At 43.5% G+C, this 20,603-nt stretch overlaps 1 protein-coding gene across 2 annotated transcripts in view; it reads left to right on the forward strand.

Moving 5' to 3' along the window:
- LOC147025436 (uncharacterized) overlaps window positions 1-20,603 on the forward strand; it is a 139,108-nt gene that overhangs the window by 65,678 nt on the left and 52,827 nt on the right. For both annotated transcript variants that reach the window (XM_085886399.1, XM_085886400.1), the window contains exons 7-13: window positions 3,648-3,732; window positions 8,093-8,214; window positions 10,875-10,959; window positions 14,357-14,478; window positions 14,948-15,097; window positions 15,593-18,662; window positions 18,790-18,913. In XM_085886399.1, coding sequence (XP_085742525.1) covers window positions 3,648-3,732; window positions 8,093-8,214; window positions 10,875-10,959; window positions 14,357-14,478; window positions 14,948-15,097; window positions 15,593-18,662; window positions 18,790-18,913 — 3,758 coding nt within the window. The remainder of the gene's footprint in view (window positions 1-3,647; window positions 3,733-8,092; window positions 8,215-10,874; window positions 10,960-14,356; window positions 14,479-14,947; window positions 15,098-15,592; window positions 18,663-18,789; window positions 18,914-20,603) is intronic.

Consider the following 20,603-nt stretch of genomic DNA (forward strand, 5'->3'; position numbering starts at 1 on the left):
GTACCAGAGTAGAGTTCAGACATCAGATTGATCAGGTTTGGTGGCACCCCACGAAGACCAAGAATCCTCTAGAGGGCATTCTGATTCACTGAATTGAATGCTTTGCAGAGATCAACAAAGGCTGTAAGCATCCCCTGCCGAAACTCTCATCTGTGTTCGGTGAGGACCCGAACAGCAAGGATACGGTCAATCGTTGATCTCTTTGGTATAAATCCTGACTGCTTTGGATGCTGGTGCTCAAGCAGATGGTGGCAAACCTGATCAAAAATTATCCGAGCAAAGACCTTGCCCGGCACTGAGAGCAGCGTCACCCCTCGGTAGTTGCAGTTCTGGCGATCACCCTTCCCTTTCCAGAGAGGGACAGCAAGGCCCCTCTTCCATTCAGTTGGGATGATGCCTGTGTTCCAGGCAGAGCACAGAACTGCATGCATTGACACGAGTACAGCATTTCCACCAGCCTTGAGAAGTTCAGCATGTATGCCACAGATCCCTGGAGCTTTATCCCATTTCAACCAGTTCACCGTAGTCTGTTTCCACAAACAAAGGTGGGTTACAGTTGATTGGAGGGTCAGCAGTCGGGATAGTAACACTCCTGACATCCAGCTCGACAGCTGGTGGATCAGCCTGGTACAGCCACTCAAAGTAACGGGCCCAGCGGGCCTTCACTTCGGACTCCTTTGTCAAGAGCCCACCACCCTCCGCTCTTACTGCAGTCCACTGAGGGACGGGCTTGAAGGAACGCAATGCGCAAATTCCCCTTTAAGTAGGACGAGAATCACTTGACCACATGTGATGCTCTACCCCCTCACAGATTCCTCGCACATAGGCCTCTTTGTCCTCCCTCAGCGCACGTCCAGTTTTACGCCTCAGCTCCCTGAACAGTTCAGCTCTGCCATTAAGCCTGGCCCTGCGACTCTGGTCAATGTTATCCATTGTCCCTTGAGAGACAAAATTCTTCTTCACCCTGCGGTGAGTTCCAAGATATCTACCGGAAACATCAAGGACTCACCTGGGGCACTGTAAATATCTCGCCTGAGTATCTCGCCTTGGGCACTGATCGACCACAGACTTGAGCACGGAATAGAATGCATCCTTCACGGTGAGATCACTCCCCTCAGTCGGAGCCTCCACAGAGACCAGGCAATCGACATCCAAGGAGTGACGAATCCTTCGTTTCATTATACGCTCGTTGACCGGTGTTACCTCAATTATCATTGGACACAGCTACAGCAACTCCTTGGGCATGGTAACCATCAGAGTGACCAGACCGACAGTAGTTGTAACCACCCGCCATGATCTTGCCACTATCCGGTCTCCGAACCTCAGAGTTGATAACAGAGACAGGTGATCATCCTCTCTTAGAGATGAGGGTCGGTACAATCAGCCTCGCACCCACCCGAAGGGTCCGCCTCAGGTTAACCCAAGGAGACCGCCATCTGGTGGATGACACCTCAGCACCACTCCGCCACACACCACCACAATCTGACCCTAGAGGTTTACCCCGTGGTATTCCTCCGATCATCAAGGAATGGGAGTCCCAAAGGCTTTGCGCCAATCCCGTCATCCAATGAGCTGCCCTGCAGGAGGGCAGCAGCACAGGAGGTACTCCCAAGTAATAAGTTCTCAGATTTCCTTGCATTTGTTGGTTTTGTGGAATGAAGTGTTTTACGGTGGCCGGAGTGCAAATCCTGCACCAACCTCCCAAAAAAATGTAACGCAACAGCAGAAGGATGTCCGCAGACACAGTAAGGCACGAGAAATGGATGGCTGTTGGCTCACAAGGAGCTCTTCCGCCCTTTGACAGGTTTTGTTTTTAATTCTGCTGGGGATCCATATCATACACCCTCCTCACCAAGAAACCTGGTGGGGGAGACGGTTTAGTCACCGACATCCCGACCATGAAACAGGTCAGTACAGGTTTACATGATACCTGACTGGCTTGACCTGACAAAACTGTAAGAGGCATTATTAAAACAAAACTCGTCGGTGACATTTGTTAAAGTTGGACATGATTGTTGTGGAAGGCCCCTTTATAAAGAGCACACATTGCCTTAACAGCCTTCATCAGTAATTACCTTTAGTTGACCAGGGATATCTTTAGCATAAGGACTGTCAGTGTTTTGTTGGTTTTTGCATTGTGAACGATTCTTATTCCCGAATTTAATTTGAGGCATAATGGGTGTTGAAAACAACATCAATAGCCCACACTAAAAGTGCATTTCCTTCTGCAGAAAAAAAGGATGATGTGATGATCTACATTTTATTTCATACTGGTGCAATACTTAGCTGTCCTCTTTTTGTCCAGCGCCCCTCAGAGGAGGTGAGAGAAGGGGGACATTAAAATGAGCTCCGTCCGACCGATATATAATCTGTCCACGTACTTTTGTGAATGCGATATTTCAAAAACGGTTGAACATTTAGCTTTCATATGACGCAGATCTATTCCTCATACCACCCAAAAGGCAAGGGACCTACATTATCAGCTCCATGTGTGTGTGTGTGTGTTTTTTTTTATAACACTGTGGAGGAGCATATGCTTGTATCACACTAATTGCATGTGCATTAAGACGCAAGGCATAAGTGATGTATATGAGAGATTTGAAGCCGGCACCTTGGCATCACGTGCTACTTGCTGGGATTAGAAGACCAAATGGACCGATCGGTTTTCTTCGGATTTACAGTATTTTGGAATGATCGATTGTTATTTCATGGCATCGCAAGCAGTGTATGCTAATTTGGAGTCGAGCGGCTTTAAAAATGGAGAATTATTGTACCGACATAATTACCTCCACCACTGAAGGTGGTTGGTGTTTTCACCCGTTTGTTTGTTTGTCTTTGTGTTTGTGAGCATGATACCTCAAAAAGTTATGGACGGATTCGGGCAAAACTTGCTGGATTGATCGGGTGTGTGGCAAGGACGAATTGATGAGATTTTGGTGATGATCCGTGTCTGGATACTCGAATTTTTAAAAGTTATTCTTCCACGGTGCTGTTCTTGTGGTTTCACTCATTTTAATCCCATTGCATATCGGTAATGCGGAATGTTATAACCATTGCATCACTCAGATTGACGTCGAGCGATACAATGATTACGATCTGTGAAATTATTGATATTTTAACATGCACTTTTGTTTTAAAATGCTTGCTCTATAGATTCTGTAATCACATATATTTGTTCAGTGCGAATGGTTTATACATTGAAAACTTTAGAAACTTGACTGAAATGGGGTCTTCACTTTCGCATTCCTTTCGAGGTTATATTTACGAACACGAGTGTTCAAGTAGTGTAACCCAACTTATGCTGCCTTTTGGTGGGTGACATGCTTCGTCTTCTGAATGATTATAATCATGATCCCTCGACTTCCATTAAACCTCAGTCAATGCATTGGTATTGGTCAAAGCTTTTATGCTGTCCCTTTGTTGGACTGGTGCTGGAGATGTTGTCTTTCCTTTTCATTCGGAGGGACATGATGTCATTGTTATTTTTCAACAGTCCCCCACCCCCCCTCCCCCGACCGCATTTACTGTATTCATGTCCATTTTAAAATAATTTTCATGCTTTTGCCTCCTCTGCTTATCATCACAATTTTCGATTGTACTTCTTTTGAAGCTTAATAAGCCCTGTTTACCTTTCCTTTTGCGTTCAGAGCTGCTGATCACCAGAATATCCTTCGTTCTTTGGGATATTTCTCAGAAGTTCCTAGCCTCGCCCTGCTCGAGTTCTGCGAATTGGTGAGTCTTCTGGTGACGGTTGTTGTTGATAGAAAGTCTCATTTTGTCCCATTTAGTACCACTCTCCACAAGATACCCCTTATTAACACCCTTGCGAATAGAGCCCGGACCCTCCGCTCACCTTGCAAGCTTTTTCCAGAAATTGAGCGCATCAAAGCCATTCTGCTTGATAATGGTTACCTGAGCAAGTTGTTGTTGTTGGATGTTTTGCACTAAAAAATTGCCAGTTGGTCGAAGGACACTATCTTCGGACCCGAGAAGTAGCGCATTTACCTAAAGCTGTCTTGGAAGGGGAAAATTTCTCAACAATTCGAGCAACAATGGCAGTCTCGCACAGCTTCTAGCAGTCACAACATGAGTGATAGTTACGACTCGTACAATGCTCCATACGACTTCCGATCTGGAAATATGTGCTGGCAACCATACAATTAAACTGTAATTTATGAATTTCAGTGCTCGTGTAATGCCAGGTATGTAGGTTGTACATCCCAAAGATTGAAGGAACAAATTAAGCAGCATGTTCCATTGGCAATTTGTAGTCGTCATGATAAAGGTAAAGATCGTGTACAACCAGTTTGCGCATACAAAGCCAACTAAAATGCTCACTCAAAGCTGTGATCAGAGAGCATTTTTGAATAATCCAGAATGTGCTGAAAAGTATCATGTCCTGAGCACGCTGTACAGCATATCTTTGCATGCTTGAAGCTACGTTAATACACATACAAAGTCTCTGCAGTATTGAGTACTGTAGCAAGTCTGGAGTTATCCAGTTCACTCATACATCCATCCATTGGGACCATACTCTGTGCAGAGCGTTGGTGCTGCCTAAGCAGTCTCCTTGGTTATTGGGCACAATTCTGGACCGGTCGTCACTTCGACACAGGATACCAGCAAGCTGGCACTCATTTTGCCAACCTCAGAACGATGACAGGCAGAGTCAACCCCACCTGGTATTAATTCAACAACTGAGTGGGATTCGAAATCAGGATCCTAGGATCCCAAGCCCACCACCCTAACCATTAAGCCAACACCAGGCATCAGTTCACTCAGTTCCAAGAATAGTCACCGATGTGAACATAAATTGCTTCGATCTTTATTTCCAGTGTCCTTACAATCATCCTGATGAGTGCAAGGTGAAAGCTTTTGATATGTTTTCATTTCACAGCAATTTTGAGATTTTGTGGTTCCAAACAACAATAAGTTAAAAAACGAAACAAACACACTTGTTTGGGAGCCTCGGTGGTGCGCGTTTCTGTCCATGCTGTCGCTGATGATTTGCAAACAAGTAATTAAACTGGTCCGGCAGGTGAGGTGGGCGTGTTGCATTGGGATTGTCATGTATGTGCTACTTGTGAATGTCTGCAGCTGTGGAGAAACCTGGGTAGGGTTTTAAACAGCAAAGGGCTTAACTGTAACTTCACTTGGTTGCTTTATACAACCTTCTGTAACTTCACTTGGTTGCTTTATACAACTTTCGTTGGCTGGAAGAGCATGAGATTTAAAAATATATAACTACTGTATATCTTCTTCAGCACAAGGCTGCGGGGAAGCATCATTGGCTGATGGTGCGGCTGTGCCGCTGATGCATTGCCCTCTGCTGGTTAAGGCAGGAATTTGCAAATTGACCATGCAATTTGACAATGCAATTTGACCATGGTGCTGGCAATAGCTCGCCTGCTCTTCACGAAAGACACCATGGGATCTTTAACGCCCGACGAGTGCTGGCAGACAGGACTCCCATTTAACGTCCATCAGAGTTATGGCACACACATTGATGAATCACCCTGCCTGTGAAACATTTTATAGCTGGGTTTGGAACAGTTGATTACAGTCTAACAGTGGAAACAGTTTATAATCGGGATGACAGTTTATTGCTGGGTTGGGGAGTCAAACACAGGCAAGACAGCTTCGAGGCATGTGTGTTGTTGTTAGATAGACCCCTGTGATTGGTGAAGGCACCAGATCATGTACCATCGCAGCTATTTCCACACTATCTGGGAACAACACATGCCGTCTGCCACACGGGCACATTGTCTTTCGCCATAACGATCACAGCAAGGATGTATCGCTGCTTTTGCGGTCAGAAATTATGGTGATGGGGATTCCTTAGTTCTTCAAACTGGGTGAATGTCGTGATGTTACTGTCCTGACGAAGCCATGACTGGTCATTCAAGGTCTTCCAACAGCCTGAATAGAGATGCTAAAGTCAAATACTGTCACCAAGTGGATGAAAAGTGAAGTTGCCAACTAATTTCAACCTCATTAGGGAAACACATTACTTTTTCATGGACTTGTGATCATTTGGATATATATATATATATATATATATATATATATATATATATATATATATATATATATATATATATATATATATATATATATATATATATATGAGTAATGAGGGTGAAACTGTTGAGTGTAACAAGAAGAGAGTTACTGGCAGATCGTGTGCACCCTGCAGAAACTTGGGAGGGACAGAGCCGAATGAGGGCAAAGGGTACAGGACCAAAAAGTAGGGAGTAGAATACATTGAGGCAACCAACCTATGTGCCACGTGAAAGTAATAGACATAGATCCTCGGCTTTGTCGTGGGAGATCCCAATTATTTTGAGGGCCTTGCATTCCATGGCATAAAGAAGGGCAAGGTGTGAGGCAGAGGCACCAGCCAAAAGGGGGAAGTAGTACTCCATCAAGCTGTGAATGAAGGCCTTGTGGGTTGTCAAAATGTCAGACTGGCCAAGGAAAGCTCTTACACGATGAAGGATGCCCAGTCGGCGGCTGGCTTTGGAGGCCATCTTGGAAATATGGTCTGCTCAAAAAGACCATGGCTGATCGTGATGCCCAAAAGTTTGAGTGACTTAACCTCTTCAGGTGGTTTGTTTAGGAAGTGGAAGGGAGCGTTTCCAGACTGTCCTTTTGGAGAGACCGTGTGAGTGTGTGGGATTTGTCGGGGTTGAAAGACATATTCCAAGCATTGGAACAGCTCCTGATTATAGCAAGGTCTGCAGAGAGGGTAGAGGCTGCTGCCTGCCTGCCTGTCTTTAGGATGAGAAATTACACAGCAGAGGGTAGCCTCATCGGTGAAGAGATGGGGAAGATTTTCCAAAGAATCAGAATGAATATTGATGAATACGAACGAGACTTGGCCCAAGACACTGCCTTGGGGGACTCCATTATTGACAGGGAGAGGAGATGAGAGGATCCTGTTGAGGGCTACACACTGAATACGGGAGTGGAGGAAGTTGGTGATCCATGAGGGGAGTAAGCCTTAGATGCCATAAGCACAGAGTTTGAAGATCAAGGTGTGGGGGCCAAACTGTATCAAATGCTCAAGATATGTCCAGAGATGGCCCTTATCTCTTGTCTGACATTGAGGTCTTCCATCCATTGTAGGGAGAGTCGAAGCAACATGTCCAAGGTAGAATGACCAGGTCTGAAACCTAACTGATGACCTGATATCAGTCTGTTGGAGAAAAGGAAGGATTTGATGTCAACTGTAATGATAAGTTCCATGACCTTGCTTGTAATTGGAAGGCAGCGAAGAGATCTGCTGGTAAGACGATCTGTTTTTGCACCATGTTTGTATATTGCAGTGATGTTGGCTAACTTTAATATAGATGGAAACTGACCCAGAGAGAATGACTGAATGAACAGAGTAGGAAGAGGATGAGCAAGAGCAACAGAGCAGGTTTTTATGACACATGTGCTGATACTGTCTGGGCCTGTCGTGGAATCGAATTTGAGGTTTGCCAGAATCATCCATATTCTCAAGTGGGAAAGACAAAGTATTCAGGAGCAGTTGGGTACAAGAGGGTAGATTATGTGTATGGAGCGTGGGGTTGGGGACACAAGATTCTGAAGCAAACACAGGATTGAGGCGTTCGGCGTTCTCATGAGTAGAGTCAGCTGTTGTGCCAATTGAAATTGGGGAAGGATGGAGAGGGAGTATATCCCAGAGACGGACTTGACTGGGTGCCACCAGGTCTTTGAAGGAGAAAGGTTTTAAAGTTCACCCTTGAGGTTGGTCAGATGTTGTTTTCTGGCTTTCCTTTGCTTGGGTTGGCATATACAGTAGTTGGACGAATAATTTTAATCAACTATGTAAAGTGTTTGTTTTTTGTGTTAAACTTCCTTATTCCTCTATTATTATGATTATTATTATTATTATTATTATTATTATTATTATTTAACCTGCACATTTTTGCTTGATGAACACCCCTGATGTCATTCACATCTACCTTGTGAAGTTCCTGGTAGTCCTCTCATACTTGATTTGCAATGTGACTCTTACTTGGGATGAAAGTAAATGTATCTTGTAAAGGAAGAAAGAATAAATTGTGCAACTTTCACCTTGCAGGGCGACTTGAGGGCGTACATGAAACGGGACGGATCTGCATTCGATGCAGCTTGTGTCAGTCGGATAGCCTGCGAGATGGCTGCCGGTCTGACCGAGATGCATCACCTTGGATTTGCACATGGGTGAGCTTGATTATTGACTCAGTGTGCTGTTTCGGTTTCATTTACTTGCATGATTGGTCAACATGTGAGAAGTATTTTGTGATCAATTTTGCACTGTGTTTCCCACCCCCCCCCTTTTATAACTTGTGTAACCTAAACTTAGTTTCGCACTGCGTAAGCTTTTACTGATCTGAACCTCACATAATTTGTTCAATAAATTTGAGCTTGTAAAGTTATCATTTTTATATTGAGCAGGTTTCTCTGTAGCTGCACCTTCGTTTTGTAAAGACCTTTGACCATGCCTTGGCAACAACATCCTGACGCTGCTTGAGTGTGTGCTGCGGTCTCTACTCCAGCATCAGTGATTTTGTTCCCAGTGCTGGAACTTTCCTACACTTGCACTTTGACACTATCACAATGCTTTGGCGTGGATCTCTGCAGAGCAAGAGAAAGTTGTCACACAGATAACATAACTACCTTGGCTTTGCGATCATGATATCATGGAATACTAGTCTTTGTGAAGGATAGTGTTGTTCTTCGTCGACGGACAAGCTGAACCATGGACTTTATTAACAGAACCCCGATGGGAGCTCATTGGCATGGGAAGCGAGATTTGCCTGACATTTTGAATGTCTACACCTTTTTCAGAGCAAGAGAGGGAGATGTGGATGGAGAGAAGATTTATACAGGGCGTTCATTTGCAAATAGAACCAAAAGTCTGAGTAGATTCGATATTGCGATAACAATTTCAGCCGTGAAAATTCAGATCATCAAATGGGTTAGAAACGAGGTCAGGTTTCTCGAATCTTGGTCACCTCTGTTACTTAAATTAATTGACCCTGGTGGCCAATTAATATACTTAAAACCAAAGCTGTCTTCTGTTCTCAGCTTTAAATACACTCTTTAGCGGCACTGGACTGTTGATGATGCATCTTGTGAATGTAGGAGGGTGTTTCGATCTACATTCAAGGTTTAGACTCATTAAGTTGTGGAAGGATGTGTTTTGGGATTCGGAAAGGATCAGAAAGACAGATCTCTCCTTGGAGTTACGAATAACAACAACTTGAAAAGGTGTGCAAGCCTCAATTTTAAGTCTTTGTTTTGGACAAGTGTTTGTTTTAAGCAACCTTTCAGGCTTCATAAGCAAGACAAAATCAACTTTAAACTAGAACTGGCACTGAGGAGAGCACATACCTCCGCCGGGCTGAACATTTTACGTTTTGTATCCCACTAATAGACCAGATCTGCATCGGGACCTTAACCAAAATCTAATCAATTAGTCCTTGTCACACACCCAACCCATCCAACAAGTTTTGTCCAAATCTGTCCATAACTTTTTTAGATGTCCTTCTCAAAGACGACAGACAGGCAGGGGTGAAAATTTAACCTCTGTCCACCTTCGCTGGTGGAGGTAAGAATGACTTGCCACCAGGCTTGTATACCATGAGATACTGCACTGCATGAAAAGGTTTTTGAGAAAATGCCTCATGTTGATTACCCAACAGTTTACATTGATTCTTCATTCCAGTTATCTGACATCTATGAGGAAAATGAATCTGATGGAAGAAAGCCTCAAAGCAAACTGAATTTTCTGCAGGAGAAAGACACACAGAGGGACAGACAAATTAATAGTTGTTGGGTAGAAAACAATTAGTGAACTTGATAGACACTGGTTTTGTAAGTGCTATTGCATGCAGATTGTTTTGTAAGTGCTGTTGCATGCATGTTTTTTTAAGCGCTGTTGCATGCATATTATAACTGTGTTGCATGCATCTTGTTTCATTAACCGCGTTACATGCATATTATTTTGTAAGCTCTGTTGCATCATGCAAATTGTCTTGTAAGCGTTGATGCATGTATACACTTTATTTTGTAAGCACTGTTGTGTTCACATTGTTTTGTAAGCATTTATGCATGCATGCTGTTTTATTGGTGCAGTTGCATGCATATTGTTTTGTCGGCTCTGTTGCATGTATATTAGAACTCGATTGCATGCATATTGTTTTGTAAGCCATGTTGTATGCATACATATTGTTTTGTAAACCCTGTTGCATGCATCTTGTTTTGTAAGCCATGTTGCATGCATATTGTTCTGTCGGCTCTGTTGCATGTATATTAGAACTCGATTGCATGCATATTGTTTTGTAAGCCATGTTGTATGCATACATATTGTTTTGTAAACCCTGTTGCATGCATCTTGTTTTGTAAGCTTTGTTGCTCGCATGTTGTAAAAATAATGGATGGAGCACGGACAAACAAAGTGGACTCTTTGGTGTACTGGTTATAGCGTCTGCTCTGAGACTGGGGAGTGACGGTTTGAATCTTGGCCAAATCATACCAAGAATGTTAAAAATGGAATGCGCTGCTTCTTTTCTTGATGCTCAGCATTGAAAGAGGGTATAGCATGTACAAACAATCATAGTTTGGCAGCCATTTCACAGGGTTGATGGGCTGGACGGCCTCCTGCTTTGAAGTTCCTTGGAAGTGAACACATTATTTTTATGATTATTGTTATTATTATTATTATTATTATTATTATTATTTTAGCAAAGCTGCTCTGGCTTTCTCACATGCTTCTTTTTCTTTGTGTAGCATATTAAACTTGTAAAATACCTTTGTGAAGCTTTTACATAAGCCAAGTCTAACTTATCTTTGCTGTACCTGTGTGTTTCCTCTCTCAGTGATTTGGCACTCAGGTCTTGGCTTTTGAACCGAGAACTCGTGGTCAAGCTTGGAGACTATGGATTGGCTCGTAATGCTTATCCGGTGGGTCTCTTGCACTCGCAACGCTGCCTTGCATTTATTTGTTCTAATCCTTCTGCCTTAAAGCATGTAGATCTCCATGTATTTACTTTACAAATACTGTTGTTAACTTTTAGCTGTTGAATTGGATACCTGCCATGTGAACCAAGATGGAGGATTTCATCATATTTGTTATTAAAAGGTGGTAATCCCAATCGTCGGTCATGGGATTGCTTATTTTTACAATGTACAATGCTGCAGTTGTTGATTATATCTACTGATGATGTACAATCACTGGTTTACGCAGATGATACAGCTATATATTCTGTTCAAACCATCTGAACATGCATCGCTGATGTTAAGCTTTGGGCGACCTCAAAAAATAACTTGCATTGAACGATTTGAAGATGGAAATCATCCGTTTTTCCTCCAAGTTCCTCACAGAGCCTCATCCACTGACCGTGGCAGTTGGCCATGTTGATGTCTCCCATTGTCCATGCAAGAAACCTGAGTGCAGTCATGGATCGTCACCTAACCATGAAACAAATTCAGAATGTTCACCACTCTTCCACTGCAGCAATTTAGATGCATTGGACAGATTCAGAACTATCTTACAAAGCAAGCTACGCATATCTCATGAATGTGAAAAGAATCTCCACTTAACTGGCTTTCCAGTGAAAATAGAATAGTTTTCAAGATCCTTCTCCTCACATATAAAGCACTAAACACCATGAACCCAGCCAACATAATGGACATGATCACCCCTTGTGTACCAGCATGCATCTTGAGGCCTACAACCCAATCCCTTGTCAATGTCCAAAAAGTCTCAATTTTTATAGGGTGACCGAGCATTTGAAGTAGCTGCCCCAACCCTTTAGAATTCACTCCCTCTCCACATTTGTCATGCAGCCAGCCTACAATTTTTTTTAAACATTGCTCAAAACACATTTTTAGAAACAAAAGATTAAAATTTTCATGTTATTGTTCTTGTTTGCCTATTTGTTCCCCACCCCTCTGACAATGTCAGAGACGGGGGACGTTAAAATGAGCTCGCTCTGACCGACCGACCATCTGTCCATGTACTTTTGTGTACGCGATATTTAAAAAACCGTTCAAGATTTAGCTTTCATATTGTTGCAGTCTCGGGGCTCGAGCCTACTACGAGGGGAAAATTCCCGGTTTCTCTCGAACTCACCCGGACCTGAGGCCACCGGGAGCGAATAACTTCACCCCACGGTGGGTTACGACGCAACCACGAATGCCAATCGAGCGACCACGAGTCCCAGTGTCCGTCCGTCTAACAACCGTTGAGCCGGGGGTCCCGTGCCTCCCCCCCGACTGGGGAACGCACTCTCGGCAAATGTGCTACTTACCTTATCTGGTGATCTTGAATGCGGCCGAGCTGTATTGCCAGCAAATGCTGGTCCCTGCAAACTGAACCGTCAGGAATCTCAACTTCCCAAGCTATCTACGTGCGTACAGTGTTAGACCAATGGTGGAAAAGACAGACACGGACAGTTGGAAATATATTCAACAGGAACAGGTTTATTTACACAAGTGGGGAGCAGAAAAAAAAGGGGGGAGGGATCATAAGGATTTTAATGGCATGGGGAGAAATGAGGGTGAAGCAATTTGTACAGCAATGAGATCAGAGAAAGAGGAGAGAGACACAGAGCAAACTTAACAAAGAAAACTTAACAAGTGCCTTACCTACCACAAACACAGTACTTGGTCCCAAGCATTCTCAACTGAGGGGTAAAAAGAGGGGGAGAGAGAGGGAGTGAGGAATTGTGGCCTCGGCCTACCGGGCGGGAGAGGTGCCCATGCTATTAAACGCTGAGGGAGAGAAGTTTGAAGAAAGACTGTGAGGTGTCCAGGGTGCAAGGGGAATTGTGTGTGTGTGTGTGTGTGTGTGTGTGTGTGTGTGTGTGTGTGTGTGTGTGTGTGTGTGTGTGTGTGTGTGTGTGTGTGTGTGTGTGTGTGTGTGTGTGTGTGTGTGTGTGTGTGTTTGAAAAGGGAAACTGAGAAATGTGCAGCAGAAAAGATGGGTGAGGGGGATAGCCTAAGTGTGAGAGCCTCCCAGATGTGTCTATCGTGTGGCTTGGTTTCGGTCCTATTAATTGGCTTGGCTTTGCCCGCCCCCTCGCAGCCTCAGCTCCTTGCTCGTGATGACAGTTCATGAGGTTAAAAACTAAAGGAGCGAAAGTGCTAAGAACCAGCAGCACGACCTCAGGGAACAGAGTGTCCGGTGCCCATGAAAAAGTGTCCGCAAACGACCGTTGAAAGAGAGCCTCGAGCAAATGCTCCGGGGTTTGCTGTTTTATAAGGCCGGCCTGGAAGCTTCGAGAATGTGCGCGTCACTGGGCGGAGCCTGCGCACAGATTGGCGTTCCTCCTCCCTAACTTCACCCATTCGAGTTTCTGCAGTGAGTCCTCTCAGTCGGGGATTCTGACTGTCGTAAGAGTCGGACCTCACTTGCCACCGCTTAAGGCGAGTGAGCATTTGGATAGTTCAAGGTGCTCAAGAACGATTAAGGGGAAACGAATGGAGCCGATTCCTCTCAGGTCAATGCTGACCAAACATCGCACGGGCACATGATAGCCATCACGAAGGCTTACAATGGGGTTAATGGTTGAGGGTTGCAGGATGAGGGATCTCGTTTAGAGCAGGGGAGTTTGAGGTTACGTATCTGTATTTAATGTCTTGATTGCCTTACGTGCGTGTCGGAAAAGATCGTGTTAAACTACGGTCTGTATTCAATAAAAGTGCGTCCACTTATGTGTGGTGTGAGAGAAGAGAAAGAGAGGAAATTAACTATAAAGAAGAAAGAGGCAAATTAACGATAAAGGGAATGTGATGAAGGGATTGCCACACACCCGCATCAAATGGCTACCAACACCTTGCCGACAACCTTCCACATGCAAAAGAAAAATAGGGGGTGAGTCCTAATCCACCCGTTCCAACGCAGCTTGGATCCCACTGACCCATCAGAAGGTAAGGGACTATTCCAAACATTTATTATGGAAATAACTACGCCAAAGGACCGACGTGTCGTGAATACACATCTACAACAGTGGTTTCTCAAAACCGGAACAACATTACACAGATCTATTCCCCATACCACCCAAAAGGCGGGGGACCGAGCGTATCAGCTCCTTGTTTCAATCGATGTTATTTGTAAAACATGGAGAGGATATTAATTTATTATCATGCGCTATATAAATTTTGCATTAATGTTATATTATAATTCAAGACTTACCTCCAACGCTGAAAAATCTACATGTTTTACAAACAGCATCATCGTTAAAAACGTCTCGACTTCGTCGTTTTGATTCTCATATGCGGTGTATGTGACAACGTGTCTGACAATTGGGACTGCTTCCACAGTTATTTTCTTGCCTGCATTCTTTAATCCCTTTAGGATGATTATGTGAGCACTGCTGGGGGTGCAAGTTTGCCTCTGCGATGGCTTGCACCTGAGTTGGTGCAAGGGAAGCATGGAGACCTTGTTGTCGAGGATGTAACAAGTCAGTCTGACATCTGGTGAGGGGGATGGGAGGTGGGGTTGAGCTGGGCATTGGGGGAGGGAGTTGTGATGTTGTCTGTATTTTATTGTGATATTTGGAACATTGTGTTTTATTGTGATATTTTATTGTGATATTGTGATACACAAGAGAAGGATGTTCTCAACATGTTGTTTGTTTAAACTTTGGGGCTTATAATTCATCACGCATTTACTGCCTGTAATGTACAGTATTTGTTAATTGGCCGTACATAGTACATATTAGTATCACTTTTGGCACAATTGTAAAATAATACGTTACAATTGTTATGACACGCTTTAATTTTCATTGTTTGGGTGTGATTTTTGACATATTGCAGTTCAAAGATAGCAATGTTTTTTTTGTTGTTGTTGTTTTTCTTATTCTCTTCTTTTTTTCCTTCTTTCTCTTTGCCCCCCCCCCCTCCAAATCCATTTATTTTTACCCACTCTTCTTTCTGTTCGATCAAGGTCTTTTGGGGTGGCGCTGTGGGAATTGCTGGAGCAGGGCACACGACCATACGGCACCCTGTCAGACAGAGACTTCTCCATCAGTCTGCTTACGGGTCAACTGGTCAAGCTTCCAGAGCCGCACAGACACCTGCCTCATGCTGAGCGCTGGTGTGTAAGAATTGTAAAATAAATAATTAAAATCAAGATTCATTTCGTTTTCACATATTCAAAGCAAAGATTGTGGTATAGGAAAAGGAAATAGTCACAACCATATATACTTTATTAAGGTGCTGGTTTTGTGCTGGCTCGAGCAGGTTGAGTGAACTGAATGTCCACGAGGAAAACGATTACGCTGACTGATGTGGACAGATCTTTTCTCATTTTCATCGAAAACTTGCAAGAACACATCAGGATTGTTCAAACAGGACGACTGTACATTAGCCATCAGAAATGGAGTTTGTCCACTGTTGATGTTCAAGAATATATGGAGGATGTAGCACCGTTCAAAGCTATTTAATTTTTGTGCTTGGTGAATAATTAAGTGGCCTCTTAGTTTGAGGACATTAATTTGCATGTTGAACCAAAAGTTCATATCCCAAACTGATTGATGTCATCGATATCTTTTTTTTGGTTTTTTTTTTTAATACAACGCTCTCCTTTTAGGTATGAGGTGCTGTGCTTTTGTTGGCTCATTCCTGACAAGCGACCGACGGCTGATGAGGTTCATCGCCTACTGCAACATCTTCACAAACTGCCAGATGCTGACCCGGACCCTGATTCATTAACTGATTTTGACCGTCGCTGGCATAGTCTGAATCCTTCGCAGCAGGCCAGTGATTCAGGAGGAACGGGCACTGCCTTTCCTATATTGAAGCCTTTAGCATCATTTGGTGATCCTTCGGAGGAAGTCACGGCCGAGGGAATTTCACCTCCTAAAGAAACCATTTCTTCTCAAACTACAGAATTGACATCTGAGATTTTCTCTCCATCGGCTTCGATGGTCCCATCACTGTGGCAAGATCCCTTATTGAAGCAAACTATTTCTCCTGGCTTTTCAAACATTCATTGGAATATCACAAACTTTGCAGATCCTACCTCTGTTGTACTGTTCCCTGAAACTCCAGGAGAGAGTTCATGTGACCCACCTATAAATGCTTCAGTGGAAAACCAGAACTTTACCTCCGCAAAAACCTCAGCATCCAATGATGAAACTCGTGAGCTTGAAGCAAACTTCATCTTCCTCCGCGATGCGGCACTCATAAAGAAGAACCTTGAGGATGATGATGATGATGATGGGAATTTGTTATGCACTTCATTACCAGTTAAACCACACAGTGACCCTTCACTTAGTGTTACTGATGTCTCACCAGCTGAAAACATCAAGAAATACCACCTTGAAACTGGAAAGGAAAATAGTGCTGTAAACAAAACGTATGACAATTCTCTCTTTTCCAGTGAAAAAAACCCTGAACTTGATGATAAAAACTATAGGGAAGATTCATTTTTTGCTATCCACTCCTCTGCATCACCCACTTTTGCTGAGGGGTTAGTGGTTGGAAATAAGAGAGATGGTGAGACACAAGGCTTGGATAGTGATGTAGTTTTGGCAGCAATCAGCTCACCAGTGCATGAAATGCTTAATTTTAATAACAACCACAAAGTGTCTGCTGAGATTGGAGACACAACTTCCTTTTACAAGCTGCCAAAGATTAATGATGCCATAGTTAACATGAAGACTGAAGAGATTAATAGCCCAACAGACTGTCCTCCTCTCTGTGACAGGCATGACAATAAGTTTGAAATGATACTCACCAAGGTGGAAAGCATGGAGGCTGCTGATGGAGGTGTACAAGGATTTGACTTGGAGTCAACTTCTTTGTCAAAAATACCAGACGTTCAAGGCCTGACCTCACCAGATGATGAAGCTGCAGTTGGGAAGTCTCCATATCGAGACTCAGCCTACTTTTCTGATTTAGAATTGGATAGACATGCTGGACCTGATGCACGATTCCCTTGGGATGTTCTCACACCAAAACAGCAAAATGTGATGCTACAAGATGACGATCAGGGCAAGGAGGCAGAATTTGACATGTCAAATAATGGTACTGAAACTAATGAGGTGTCTGGCAAGGCAACTGAGGGTGTGCCAGAGAGTGTTGCTGCAAGAGAACACAATGAGTTTGAAGGAGACTTTGTTATAAATGAGAGAACTTTACAATTTGATCAGAAGATGGTTGAGAAAAGGTCTGAAACCCAAAGAGTCAAAGAAGAAATTTTAACTGTTGTCGATGAGGCTTTAGCAGACCTGGATACTGAGGAAAATGAGGAAGAGGTTGAAGTGGAAGCCGATGTTATTCATGGGAAATTTGAAGTAAAGATAAATGGAAAAGATAACGATTTTTTGGGACAAAAAACAGAGGGAGAGCAAAAGGAGTTGAACAGAGTTGAGAAAACTTATGTGCAAAAAGAAAACATCTGGGAAACTGCTGTATTTGAGAAAACCGGGCAGGATATTAAGGGCGAAAATTTCGTGAAAACAAAAGAAGAAGAAAAAGAGGAAGAGCAGAGAGACGCTGCTTTGACTGAGAAAAGTTCAAGTGTGAAGGTTGAGGATATTTTGATTGTGATGGAAGAAATGACAATGAAAGAAAACTTAAATGAAGACAAAGACTTGACTGTAGCTTTAGAAACTTGTATGGAGGAAGGAGCAGGCTGCAGGGAAAATGTAGATATTGTTGGTACAATTGATACCTTTGTGATGGGGGAAAAGCAGCTGGAAGGAGACACTTATTTGGAGCATGTGGTGGAAGTCATCGATGAGACAGGTTCGAACAAGGGGGAAGATGCAGAAACCGAGGACGAGGTGACTCAGGAGGAAAATGCAGTGGTCACAAAGAAAGAAGAATCGTTAATCACGCTTGATATGTACGCGGGGAAACGTTCTAGTTATGTCACTGATGAGACTCCAGCTGAAGACGATGACTCTGCTTCAACTGAAGTAAGTACAGATGAAGAACCAGAATCCATTCTCTCTGCTTCTGGACCATCTGCCATCTCCATTTTGGGTTGCAGTTCAACAGGTATTGTTGGAAATTCGACAATCAGGGTTGGCGTGGAGAACGGTGTGCTGGCTCGAGCAGGTCGATCATCACACAATGTGGATTCTGACGCATCCAGCTTGTCCTCCCTTGAGGAAGTTACTGTCGCCTTCAAAACTAATGATGGTGATGCTGAAGCTAAAAATAACGACAACAAAGAGGAAAGATCAGAATGCCAGAATGACATGCAAGGCCATGGCTGGGTGATCTTAGGAAATGATTATGGTGTTGAAGAAGAGTCAGATGAGGAGGAGGAGGATGATGGAGAAGCTGGCCTTTGTGATGTGGCATCTACACACAACCTCGCCACTTCCTTTGACATCCCTTTCATGGACGATGAGCAGGGCAGTGAACAGGAACCACGGGACATTGAATTTGGTCATATGGATGACTTTCCATCATATATCGGGTGCAACGCTGATGATTACGATGATTATGACAGTTGGGACAGTGAGGAAGAGGCAGCAAGGCCAGTTCCAGAAGTGATCATTGAACAAGATGATGGACAAGAGCTTAAGGGCTTGTTGAGGGCTGCCCGCTCAAACGAAGAACCTGAAAATGGAATGGGAAAGGGTGATTTATTGGACAAACGAGTGTCTTTTTTTGATAATGTGACATTGCACCTTTTTGACAAAGTGAGTATCACCTTCTCACATGCTTTTTTATTTTTGCTTTTTATTCACTTTACCTGGGAGCCAAGGCTTGTGCTGGTACATGTAAGTTTACTGTGAACTTGACCTTGAACCACATATTTGCACACAGGATGCACCGACTGACCGACTTACTAAGTCAGAGGGCAATCTTCATGCTGACACCGAAAAGGATGAGCCTGTAAGAGTGGCTTCTGGAGACACGTTCAGTAACTCGGAAGATTCGTCAGAGGAAGGTTGGAAGATGACACTGTCGCTTTAGAGTGCCAGATACTATGTTGGTGAATTAATTGTCTGTTTAGATTGATACGTCGGAGTTTTCCTTTTTTGACCAGTGCTATAATGCACTCAGAAACCTGTGTTTTGTTGCCAATGAAAATATTGCCATGGTAAACAAAACGCTGACTGTTTCAGGGTCAATTTGGGATGAACAACAAAAAGTGGAAGTGCAAATTGGGTAAGGAGTCAAATAATGGGTTTCCTGGTTAATTCTCATTTTGGAATACTTGCTGTCATGCATCTGGACTGGTTGTTATTTGCAATACAGGATATTATACTAATCATGAGTACTGGCATTTAATCCGTCGCTTCAGTGACAGTGGTTGAACCACATCATGTGTGTATGTCACAGTACAGTAATACAGTTTAGTGACAGTCAATACATTTTTTTGTTATTCGAGAAATATTTTGTTTACCGCGAACAACCCAGTGTTCATTTTAATAATACGCACACTTATTTGCCAAAAAGTAATTTTATGAATTTGTTTAACGTTATGTTATGTTCTGTGGTTTTGTCTTGTTTTGTTGTTCAAGTTGCAAAAATGCAATTGTCATTGAGTCATGAATGAAACTCCGCCGTAAAGTCCAAGCCAAGTGCTCGACGTAATGCCGTTATGACGTCTCAGATGTAATGCCATCTTGCTACACGGAATCTTATTAAATCCACTATCTCGAGGCCTAGCGTCTGGCATTCAGCCCGTTGCCTATGGACGTCGGATGGAGTCAGATATATGGGTTATGTTGTTCAACTGCTATCAGCGACGGAACGGCCTGAGTGCTGGACAATGCCATCTTGCATGTCCGTAAAGGCCTAGCCTAGCGCTAAATGTAATGCTGTGATGATGTTCCAGTGAAGAGTGTGACGGAGAAATCTGGCTCCTTTCGTTATTTTAATATTATCGCATGGCATTGTTTAAACTTTGTTTGAGAATAATGGACATTTTATAATAGCTTTAAAATCATAATTTTGGATGCAACACGTGACTGCTGGGTTCCCTCATTGCTGGGGGTGTGGCTGTGCCACTGATGCATTGCCCCCTGAAGGTTAGAGCAGGAATTTGTAATTTGTTCATGATGCTGGTGATAGCGTGCTTCCTTTTGTGAAAGACACCATCCATCCATCCATTGGGACCTTACTCTGTGCAGAGCGTTGGTGCTGCCAAAGCAATCTCCTTGACTAGTGGGTACAATCCTGGACGGGTCGCCACTCCGACACAGGATACCAGCAAGCTGGCACTCATTTTGCCGACCTCGGAAGGATGACAGGCAGAGTCGACCTCACCTGGTATTAATTAAGCAGCCGAGTACGATTTGAGCTCTGGATCCTATGATCCCAAGCCCACCACCCTAACCATGAAGCCAACACCAGGCGTATTTAGAGAATAGAGTGCAGACAACCCCTGGAATGGCATCTCATGTAGCGGGTGTAGGGGAAGAATTCTCTACTTTAAAAGGAGCTGTGCGTGTGTCCAAGTGAGTTCCACCCATTAGTTGGACAGTTCGCCCGACTCCACCCACCCCAAATTTCTACACTGCAGCCACCAATTTAGGAACCATTTCGAATTACCTTTTCTCTCAAGCAGCACTCTTACTTAGGAAGCTATTATGCAGGTTCACTATTATTTCCGAATATTTTCTCAAATTGTG

Source organism: Eptatretus burgeri, chromosome 6 (assembly GCF_056783735.1).
Source record: "Eptatretus burgeri isolate ZD-2024b chromosome 6, Ebu_testis_v1, whole genome shotgun sequence".
NCBI lineage: Eukaryota > Metazoa > Chordata > Myxini > Myxiniformes > Myxinidae > Eptatretus > Eptatretus burgeri.